Here is a 12210-nt window from a genome sequence, read left to right as displayed (position 1 = left end):
ATACGTTACTATCAAATGAATCATTATTACAATGGAATACTCGTTTAGCAATCGTCATAAGCTCTAATACTACTTTCCAATAAGGCTATATAAAACAGTACACCAAATGTATACAAATCTTACTGTATCGTGTTCATGAATACATACCATCTGTAGAAGGGAAATTTCCTAAAAAGATTGCTTCCATTTGTTAATCAAGACTTATTTGCCTACTATATGCCATTTGTAAGTCCATGAAAGGAATGGTGACGTATATATTCATATACGTTACCATTCCTTACATGAACGTACAGAGGACATATACGCTATCACTCCTTACATAAATATACTGAGGACACAAACGTTTCCATTTCATACATGAATATACTAAAGACACATACGTTTCAACTCATTATATGAACATTCAAATGTCATATACGTTACCATTCCTAACGTGACCATACAGAGAAAATATACGTTACCGTCCCTTACATAAACATACAGAAGACGTATACTTTACCATTACTTATATAAATATACAGAAAACATATACGTTACCATTCCTTACCTGAACACACAGGGGACACATACGTTTCCATTCAGTATGTGTATATACTGAATATATATGCTTTACCATTCCTTATATGAACATACAATGAACATATACTTTATCGTTCCTCATATAAACAAACGGATGTAATACACGTTACTATCAAATGACTTATTATTAGCATGGATTAAACTCGTTCTGCACTTATCATAATCCCCAAAACTACTTTTAAATATCGCAATATAAAACAGTAAAAATACAAAGTATACTCTATCGTGATCATGAATACATACCATCTGTAGAAAACTTTGTCTAAAAAGATTGCTTTCATTTGTTGATCAGAGTAATTGGCATACTCGCTAACTACATGTGTTTCATATCAACGTTATTAACGTTTTTAGTTTTTACACACCAACAGAAAAAAACAATGGCCAAACATAATCTCGACAGTTTCATTTTGTTTTGGAAAAAAACTATTAAAAACCCTTACCAGAACAAGTCCAGCCATCTGATCCTGCGATACACGTGCAGTTCTACATACAATCTGTAGAAACGAAATTGACTCAAAAGATTCCTTGCATTTGTTAATCAGAGATTTGAGCCTTGTTTCACATTGTGTAAGTTCACAGTCAAAATTTTGAACAGTTTTAGTTTTTACATGCCAACGGCAAAACATGGCCACACATGATCTCTACTGGTTCCTGCTGTTTCGCAAAAAAATACCAGCTAATAAAAAAGCCTTACGTGAACAAATCTGACCATCCAATCCTGCGATGCACGTGCAATTGTAGCTGTTGACGAGATCCGTACAATACGACCCACTCGGGCAAGGATTCGGATCACAGGCATTTATGTCTGTGGCCAAGATGTTATAGTAATTTAATATTTAGATAACTTCAGACATTATTTCTCTCTTCAGTAGGTACATGGTTTTAGTTTAGAATAGCTCTGTAATTCTTAGTCATTGTCCCGGTAACATATTGTTTGTTTGGTATAAGCTTCTTCGTTGTTTTAAATGTTGTTAAAAAAGAGTCAGTGGGGGTTTTCCATTCAATTATCAAACACTATTACTATTTCTCGTTTTGAGTTATGCCCCAAATATTGATGCTGTAATTTATGTTTGAGTATTTCATTTTTTTATTCTTAATAAAAATGTGAATTAAAATAAAACTTATAAAACAGCGCGTGCCTGTTTCACAAAATGTTCCGGAATATCCTGATACACAACGACACCGAAACGCCGCCACCAAATCCACACAAGTTCCTCCATTTTGACAAGGATCTGGCGTACATTCGTCCATTTCTAAGAAAAAAAGACACATTCGTTACTTAAAAATAAACCATTTTCCTTATCCTTCCATTACATTCTAAATCGATATCAAACTGTGAATCAAAACTTCTAACGAACAGATTCTGTCATATCGAATGTCAAATTGAATCAAAACGGAAGCCAGTTTAAACAATATCGGATTCCAGTTTCAATCATACCGTATATACCCTGTGATTCTGAATGATCTTTTTCCAAGATAAAAAAACACACTTTTTTTCTTGTACTGACCATTTGTATTTCCATATTGATACCTTCATACCATTTAAACAAGTTCCACCAGTAAACCCATCCTGACAAACACACGTATAGTTGTTGACACCATCATGGCATATTGCACCATTTCTACACGGTTGTGATTCACATTCATCAACGTCTGCAATGAAAAAAAAGTACAAATTTTCTTATTGTTCTAATTATTAGTTATGTTCATTGACTTGTACTTTGAATTTTCCTCCGGCCTTTTTCAGAGTAACGGTAGTTTCCCTGCGCATAGAATGCACGTCGGCGACTTATCGTTAAGAAGACCAAAATACAGCTTTCTTAGTGCTTCGTGAGAAATGACCAAGAAATATGCAAGCTTCAAAAACACTCGATTAACAACACCAATTTATGACTACAAGGAAATCTGGCGGTTGTTTTCGTTAAAATATGGAAATTTAGCGGTTGTAATTTGATTTAGGCATATTTGGCATTAGTGGACTGAACACAAAAAAAATATTTAAAATGAAGACGCCTCCAGTTGGAGTATGTCCGTTAAGGCTATTGATATAGAAGCAATTGAGCTACCCAGTTTAATAACGTACTTACTTATCCCGCAATGGAATCCATCAAACCCTATCGGACAAGTACAGTTGTAAAAGCCGGTGTCCTGGTAACAGGTACCGCTGTTCAAACATGGCGATACCGCGCACTCATTCTTCTCTGATTAATATAAAAAGAAAATTTAGTCACCTATGTTGGAACAACAATAAAAATATCAACTTCCAACTAGTACAATTAAACTAGTTTCTGATATCTCCGTTACTTTTAACGTTAAATTATGATGACTTCTGACCTCATACCGTATAGGTATCATGTAAAAGGTATTTGCTTGCTGATAACTGATAAGCAAAATAAATGGACTGATTTACATCATACAGGGTATTTCATAACATATGTCCTTATTAAAAATTGTCACCTCATACATTTAGGTATTACGATTGGTATATGGTATGTGTGCTCTCTATTTCAACTGAAATCGTAAGCAGATGATGAAAATATTTCCAACCTTCCAAGTACAAATACATTGTTTGTTATATTTTTTACGGCAAAATCAATGCATGCTCTTTCTGGCACCGATTTTGTTTTCAAATTATGACTTAGTTTTATGCGGTCTTCAGACATTCAAATATAACATATTTGTGTAGTGGAAACCTTAGGATATGTAACCAAGATGCAAACTTTTTTTATGACAACACTTTGAAAAAACCCATTAGCAAATATCTTGAACATCATTCATGCAGCTCGAAAGTCAAACCCAGTGGCAATAATCTCACACTTACTCTAATGACTGGGGTTAAACGCGTTAGCAAGAATCTTAAACAACATTTATGACACCTCGAAGATCAAATCCGTAAGCAATAATTTTTCACAACATTCATGACAACACTCGGGTCAAACGCCTAAGCAATAATCTTACACAACATTCATAGCAACTCCAAGGTCACACCTGTTAGCAATAATCTTACACAACATTCATGACAAGCTAAAGGTCAAAGCCGTAAGCAATAATTTTACACAACATTCATGACATCTCCAAGGTCACACCCGTTAGCATTAATCTTACACAACATTAATGGCAACTCGAGGGTCACACCCGTTAGCAATAATATTACACAACATTCATGATAAATCGAAGGTCACATCCTTAAGCAATACTCTTACACTAGTATCATGACAGCGTTAGGGTTAAACCCGTCCGCAATAAGATTTAATTTTCATTAAACTTGAAAACACAATGGTAATACTACAGTAACATTCATGAAAACACTCCGGCTAAACCCGTTATCAGTAATATGACAGTAAGTTTGAAGTAAATTCATAATAAGGGATCATTCCATTTCAATGCAACAAAACAATTTCTATGTTATAATTCAAACGAGACATTTTACGCGATTGTCAGACAGTTGCCACATATCAACGGTAAATTCAATAAAGAGAATGGTGAAATTAGAATTATTTTCAAAAGTTGTCAAAAATTGTAACCGACAAATTATCATAAGAATATAGTGATAAATATTTATTATTCGACACTTTTCCTTAATTGCAATGATATACTACCAAACGTTTTATCAATAAACTTAATATACTAACCAATTTGACAATATGCTCCTTCATATCCAGCAGCACAAACGCACTCAATTCCGTTGATTTTATCTTGACATATTCCACCGTTTTTACAGGGCTGGGAATTACACTCGTTGATATCTGAAAAATAAAACATTACCAAAGCTTAAGTTGTTAAATCAACTCATCTATACAATATATAACTCGGTAGAACAAATCATGCGACAACGCCTCTGTTTGATAATATTTATCAGTTTCATTATCGGTTTTTGAAAACTATTAACTCTCTCCAAGCAAATTAATTTTCGTCGGACATTTACGGCGTCAAAAACGTATTTGAAGTAAGCAGAAGTACCGGACCGAGTCAAAAGTCACAAAATGTATGATATTCCATACACGGAGAAAACAAGTCAAAGTTCGGTTGTTTACCATGTACTGTTTAAATCTTCCACTGCAATGTATGAACTGATTTAACAGTAAATAAATAAACATATTTTTGGTGAAATATATAGAGGGTTATTGTTGTTTCAGTGTAAGACTGAATGTTTCACCGCGTTAACACCGAGGCTTTAAAGGCAACATCACTCGTTATGTTCATCATTGGTGCTCGCGATGGGTAAGTGTTTACTCATATATTCTTGGAAGTCAAAATGTGTTCATGAAGGTTATTCTGACAATGAAGAAACTGAGATTTTACGTTACTCGTTCACGTTACGAATCCTTTAAGAAGTAAGAGGTGATGTGTAAGCGAATGATGGACATAATACATCGCGTAATGATCTCCCGGTATATAACAATTAGTCATTTTAATAGAACCATGTCCGGTTCAACAGCCACAAACCTCTAGGTAAAACACTTCCTTCTAAGCAGATTGGTGACAGACATGCCCTTTGTATATGTTAAGCTCAACCTTTGTCAGACAGGACACAAACGTGGGCTCTGGGTCGATTGATCCAAGAGTTGAACTTTAGAACTAATGTCAATTAATTCCATATGCCTACACAAGCATTTCTGACAGTCAAAAAACTGTTTACACCGGATTGAATCATTGTAAAACGGCCTTCTCCAAGCCATTAGTTTCCCAGGTTGACAAATTACACCATACCATATACGTCAACGTCATGAAAGAAAGCGTGGACTATATCAATATTAAACATATTGTTCTTAATGATAAAAATTTATGAACGCGAGATAATCGTAATTCTTAACCGCCCACTAACGTTTGTGTTCCCAAATGTTTGATTTGCGCTTACTTTCGGTGGGCCTTTGTTTCACCATTTTTAAATATGGGTCTATTTTGTGACATTTCATCTTCCACCCTTTTGTACTTAATATCAATTAAAGTTATTTCAAAGAAAAAAATAAGAATTTATTGAGATTAAGAAGAAATTTATGATCAGGTTTAGGTCTTCTCAGTTTTGTTCAACGCCCTATGACTCGCCTCCCGAGTACATATATAGAAGAAAAAAAAAACGTACCGATATCACACCTTGACCCTGTGTATCCCGGATTGCATGAACAGTTGTATCCGCCGGGAACGTCAATACAAAAGCCACCGTTCCTGCATGGTGCCGATAAGCAGGCACTAATACCTAAATAGACATATCATTAGTAATTTTGACAGGAAACCTCTCAGAAATTCACAAAAAACAACAACATTGGTATAATTCTTGTTTCCTTAAACGAATGTAGATATTGCAAGGCGTGAGTTTTAGTAAAACGATGCTTGAATCATGCAGGCAATGTTTCTAAATGTTATAAGCTTGTATTTGAAGTCATCGACTTTGAACTAAAGAGATTGATTAACAAATTGCAGACCGTGTTTGCGCATGCGAGGCAGACAGTACTTCTTTACAATAAATACTATGAGGAGGCGTCAATACTGTGAACACGCCGGATGGGGCAATCTTTGTTCGAGTCCCTTTATGACAAAACATACGTGTATTTGGTATATCTGATGTGATGGTATATTGGATATGACAAATGAAAAAACTCGCTTAATTCGAACATTATAACAATAACATTAGAGCATAAAGATAAAGGTAAACATGAAAGCAAAAAGATAATGATGAGCAAATAACAAAGCTTGTCTGTTTTTCTTCCATTTTGCTAAGGACAACTTTTCATTACTATTGTAACGTACTTCCGGGCGCTATTTTATGAAATTTCCTCTAAGTTCCTGGCTTTTGGAAATATATCAATAATTTGCACTTTAATTACGCATACTTGACACGTGAAGTCAGAAGAAAAGTAAATATTCTTTTTATTCAAAACACTTTCAATTGTTTTTTAGAATTTTCAACAAAACCCAGACCTTTTAACAAATTAAAAACCCATATCTTACAACACCATTTTGCTAATGCCACTCACAAGCAAAAAACTTAAGCGACAAACAAGAGGTCTAGTACAGCAGCAATTATAAGATACCAGATGGCTAAGAATTATCATGAGCGAGTGTCACTTTATGTCCGGGTCTTGCGATGTCCGTTTTCACTCCAATTTACTCTAACGTAAATCATTCATATATATTTTAAACAATGTTTTCAGCTATATGTGAATGCAAATTTCCCCATTCAGTATAGCTAACTGCTTATATGATGGATAATAACTAAGGGAGGCAATCGTTTGGCGGGTAGGCTATACTAATAATAATGGCCGCAACAAATATGTACAGTATATTGGTAAAACTAGGTCAGCTTTAAAGTGAAAATAATAGTTAGTAAGTAATAGCCAAACGTTATCGTTGTTCATGACGTTGATTCAGTTATTCGTATATTCGTTTATTTTTAACAAATGATTGAAATGCCTTTCGTTGAATTACTGACTTATCCGTAACCTGACGAGTCGCTACATTCGTAGCAATAGCAAAGTTCCAACAACGGCAGCTATTATCATTTTCGTCAAATATTCAAAGAAGCTCAAAAGCTATCGATAGCTTAATTATTGATTTAACAATTTCGTAAGTGTAAAACTTTCTAACAATAAAAGACAGCAAGAACAAATTGACGAAGAAATTTGACGAATATTTAACAATTTGTTTATCGTTATGTTATTTACAAATGTACGGACTACCGAACCATTGTCGCTTATAATATCGACATCAATGCTGTGGCAATAAGTAGATTTTTATTTTTCGAAAGAACTGAGCCCCGAAATTACAGACAAGCTAAGTCGGGAACTAAAATTAGTGTATTTGAATATTCCTTAATATATTATGATATTTGTCGTACCGATTTCGCAGATGAGTCCGGTGAACAGGACAGGACAGGTACAGTTGAATTCTAACGGAAGGTCTGTACATAATCCGTTGTTTCGGCAAGGGTTGGAGGCACACTCATTTGTCTCTAAAAGGAATCAGGAAAGAAATAATATAGTTATGTTTATCCGCGATTTTTGCCATTAATCTTCTTGATAAAAGTTCATTTATTGCGGGTTTTTTTCTCACCAAACCATTATCTACAAATGGTATATCTCTCTAGGAGTCACGAGACGCATTGTGTAAGCACTTATGTAGGGACACATTTGTTCGTCTTTCAATCAACAGTACTAAGGCTACAGTCTCACATGCATGTTTTTTCTCTCTATGGACGAATTATCCTTCGTATGATATTGTATAAACTATTGCTTTAAAGCAATGATCCATATACAGTTACTGACAAGTGCTATAATTCCGGAGAAGGCTGGTTTCATGAAAGTTTTAGACGGAACTCAATTTCCCCCTTAAAAGCCTACGCACTATTCCGGCGAAGGGCTGTTATCATGAAAACGTAAGACGAGAACATGTTTTCTTAAAATCCCACACATTATTCCGTAGAAGGGCTGGCTTCATGACAATTTAAGATGAAACATGTTTTCCCTCTTGAACTCCTTCTACACATTATACCGTAGTAGGGCTGGTTTCATGAAAATTGAAGGCGAGAACATGCCCCCACCCTTTAACTCCTACACATTATCCCGGAGAAGTGCTGGTTTCATGAAGGTTTAAAACGAGAACATTTTTCCCTCTTAAAGCTGCACTCTCACAGATATACCATTTTTACAACCTTTTTTATTTTTTGTCTTAGAAAGAGCAATTTTTTTGCGTTAATATCTGCAAAACAATGATATAAGATTGCTGACAAAAAATCAGATCGAAGATTTTTATATTTTCGTTCGAAAACTAATGTTTTATGGCTTAAACCGTTACTAACGGTTTAAGAAAAATGCATAAAAATTTTAAACATCAATTTTTGAACTTAAGTTTAAAAATCTGCGATCTATTTTTTGTCAGCATTTTCATATAACTGGTTTCAATGGATTTTCGCAAAAATTGACTCGTTCCAAGACAAAAAAAAATAAAAAAAGTTGTCAAAACGTTCAATCTATGAGAGTGAAGCTTTGAAGTCCTACAAATAATTCCGTAGAAGGGCTGGCTTCATGAATGTTTAAGACAAAAACATGTTTCCCCCATTTAACTCCGAAACATTACTCGGGAGAAGGGCCGGCTTCATGATATCTTGAGACGAGAACATGTTTCCCCCCTTGAACTCCTAAACATTACTCAGGAGTAGGGCCGGCTTCATGAAAGTTTAAGACAGGAAAATGTTCTTCCCCTTTGAAATCCTTTCGGAACTAATTTCGGAGTAGGGCTGGTTTCATAAACATTTATGACGAAAACTCGTTTTCCCCTTTAAACAACACATTATTCAGGAGAAGGGCTTGTTTCATGTAAATTTAAAACCAGAAGTCTTTTTCTGTTTTAAAATCCTACACTTAATTCCGGGGTAGGGCTATTAGACAGCCACAATAACAAACTAGAAAAATACTTGTATTAAAGCACCTTGGTTTTCTTGCACACTGGACATTTATCCTATATCAGCTGGGAAGAAGTTGTGCACACATCAATGAAATGTACTTACCAATTTCGCAGCGAGTTCCCGTGTATCCTGCAGGACAGACGCATGAAAAGAATCCAGCATTGTCAAAACAAGTCCCACCATTTCGGCATGGCGATGATACGCACTCGTTTGTATCTGAAATGAAATTCCTGTAAACATTCGCTTTGCACTCTTTACAATAATCACTAGAAATATATATTATGCAGCATTTTCAGAAGTGTGAAGGTTATAACAGAAACAAACCCTAGATATTTATGAAAAGTAAGGAACTGATGAACGAGATCTAAAATAAAATAGATAAATCCATTGACTCAATCTCACTAGCAAAAAGAGCTCAAAATATTTGAACTTTTCCCATTCTAAAAAAACGCAATAAGTTTCAATATATGACTTAATATGAAAAACTTCAATATTGACATTACTTTTAGGCTGCCAACTTTCAGTTATAGAGGTGAACAAATGTACCTGTTTGGCAGTTGTCTCCTGTATACCCCCTGCGACATGTGCACGTGTAGGAATTGACCCCGTCTTTACACAAGCCACCGTTCAAACAAGGTCCGGACTGACAGTCGTCAATGTCTACGTGGAAATATATCAAATTAAACTACACTTAAATAAAATGATGATAATAATAAATACACTTGAACATTACTGTTGTGTTGTTTGAACCTAATCATTAAAGTTTTTTGCAATTCCTAATATTCTATTTCTGCAAGTACGGCCTTTCAAAATTGTATTTTAAGAATATGTCCAATCAGGGGTAAATAGACAGAGTTTAGTGTTTTTAATTTTTGAATACTATTTTTTTTTCTAAAAAATAGGTTCACAGCTATGAAACATGCCCGTATTTTACATGTAGGTGACCAGCACCAAAAAATGACATTGCCTGAGTTTAAAAAATAGCTTGAAAATTGCTTTGAAAGTTTGCATGTCATTGACTTTTTTAAAGTTTAATTTCATAAGAACAGCCTGATAATATCATACTTATTGCGCAACAGGTTCCAGTATAGCCAGGGAAGCATGAACAGGTAAAATAACCCACGTGATCGGAACACACGCCATTGGCACATGGGAATGATGCACATTCGTTTACATCTGAACAAAAGAAGATACGTATTACAAATATTATGATTGTTTTAATTATCCACCTACACAATGCATTGTTTGATGCAAAAAAAACACCAAGCAATAGGAATTTCTAACGTATAGCGAGGCCTACTTTGGATTTCGGATGATGATAAATTATTGAGGATTTATGGGGATTTTCTCAAACTTGTCAAACTATAAACCACAAACCAGCAGAGAAACGCGTTTTCCAAATTATTATGATAATTATGATTATCATATAATAATAATAACAATAATAATAATAATAATAATAATAATAATAATAAATATATCAGGATTGTAAGATGATTTGAAATATAATTAAACAAAAATGCTGGGCAAATCTGTCAAAACCTTATTAACGAATAAGTATTTAAATCGCACTAGTTTTTCGTGTACTAGAATAGTGTAGCCAATACAAAATACATGTGTTTCATTTTCATAATAAATAAGAAAAATGAATTCTGGTAAGTTATGCGTTTTGTTCATGTTATTTGTCTTTACTTTATTTTTAATGCTTTTCAGTAACTTAGCACTGTTAATATCTAAATCTGTTGCCAAATTTAAACCTTTATTTTCAAGGTTTACATGTTATAACAATACTTTGGCTGTACATGATTTCCTCGTGACAGTTCATTTCGATTGAACCTTACCTGTATGAATCGTATTATGCCGTTAAGGCCAAGCAAATATATGTATTCGTTTGCTTTACAGGCACTATACCTTAACGCAAAAAAGCATTTATAAGAGTCTCTAAAGAAGGGACGATACTAATTTTTCGCTCATACCGGGAACACCCATGTCGATTGGCTGATGTAATTGATGGCGTCAGACAGAACCTTGAACGAGCCAGCACTTTATAGAAGTGGTTCAGTGAAGCAACTCCGAGACCGCCTGTCTGTTAAATTCGCGAAACTGATGGCGTCACGTTTAAATATTGCCGATCCTGACATCAAGTATAAACCGGATAACATTGTTAAAAAAATACATAACAATATACTAAAATATCATCAGTTCAGTGACAAAAACACTATTGGCATTGCGTATACGTAATGCATACTAGTACTTGTTTGTGTAAACTGCAATATCCATCTCCAGGGTCCGTATTAATTGAACACCTTAGATTTATAATAAACTATATATTAAGGATTGTTCGCATTTACCCACGTCTTCAACCTGTACCAGGTCCCGCGCCTGTACCAGGTCCTGCGTCTTTACCATGTCTTGTGATTGTACAAGGTCCTGCGCCTATACAGGTCCTGCGCCTTTACCACGTCATGCGCTTGTATCAGGTCCCGCGCCTGTATCAGGTCTTGCGCCTATACCACGTCTTGTGCCTGTACAAGGTCCCGCGCCTGTAGCAGATCCTGCGCCTTTACCACGTCTTGTGCCTGTACAAGGTCCTGCGCCTGTACCAGGTCCTGCGCCTTTACCACGTCTTGTGCCTGTACAAGGTCCCGCGCCTGTAACAGGTCCTGCGCCTTTGCCACGTCATGCGCCTGTACAAGGTCCTGCGACTATGCAGGTCCTGTGTCTTTACCACGTCTTGTGCCTGTACAAGGTCCCGCGCCTGTAACAGGTCCTGCGCCTTTGCCACGTCATGCGCCTGTACCAGGTCCTGCGACTATGCAGGTCCTGTGTCTTCACCACGTCTTGTGCCTGTACAAGGTCCCGCGCCTGTAACAGGTCCTGCGCCTTTACCACGTCATGCGCCTGTACCAGGTCCTGCGACTATGCAGGTCCTGCGTCTTCACCACGTCATGCGCCTATACCAGGTCCCGCGACTGTAACAGGTCCTGCGCCTTCACCACGTCATGCGCCTGTACCAGGTCCTGCGACTATGCAGGTCCTGCGTCTTCACCACGTCTTGTGCCTGTACAAGGTCCCGCGCCTGTAACAGGTCCTGCGCCTTTACCATGACATGCGCCTGTACCAGGTCCTGCGACTGTAATAGGTCCTGCGCCTATACCAGGTCATTTACAGGGACTGGATCGTAGGGACCGCATAGTGGCGAAATTAGACTCCGAGGATGAAGAAGACGG

At 36.1% G+C, this 12210-nt stretch overlaps 1 protein-coding gene across 1 annotated transcript; it reads right to left on the bottom strand.

The window, feature by feature from the left end:
• Nucleotides 1–2121: 2121 nt before the first annotated feature.
• Nucleotides 2122–11389, bottom strand: LOC128226599 (fibropellin-3-like). Its single transcript, XM_052936558.1, has 8 exons — nt 11332–11389; nt 10046–10156; nt 9527–9640; nt 9083–9196; nt 7415–7528; nt 5663–5745; nt 4212–4325; nt 2122–2232 (listed from the first exon to the last, which is right to left on the bottom strand). The coding sequence occupies exons 1-8, from the start codon at nt 11387–11389 to the stop codon at nt 2122–2124; spliced, it is 819 nt and encodes a 272-aa protein (XP_052792518.1).
• Nucleotides 11390–12210: the final 821 nt, after the last annotated feature.

The sequence above is a fragment of the Mya arenaria genome, chromosome 1 (genome assembly GCF_026914265.1).
Source record: "Mya arenaria isolate MELC-2E11 chromosome 1, ASM2691426v1".
Lineage (NCBI taxonomy): Eukaryota > Metazoa > Mollusca > Bivalvia > Myida > Myidae > Mya > Mya arenaria.
The sequence above is the reverse complement of the archived record's forward strand: the minus strand, read 5'-3'. Positions and strand labels throughout refer to the sequence as shown.

Excerpts from the sequence above, each read along its gene's own strand:
- LOC128226599 (XM_052936558.1), bottom strand. The coding sequence starts at position 11,389 with ATGGTAAAGACGCAGGACCTGGTACAGGCGCGGGACCTGGTACAGGTT. Across the intron at positions 10,157-11,331 it reads GGTACAGGTTGAAGACGTGG|ATGTAAACGAATGTGCATCA; the intron begins GTAAATGCGAAC and ends TCTTTTGTTCAG. Across the intron at positions 9,197-9,526 it reads AGGAGACAACTGCCAAACAG|ATACAAACGAGTGCGTATCA; the intron begins GTACATTTGTTC and ends ATTTCATTTCAG.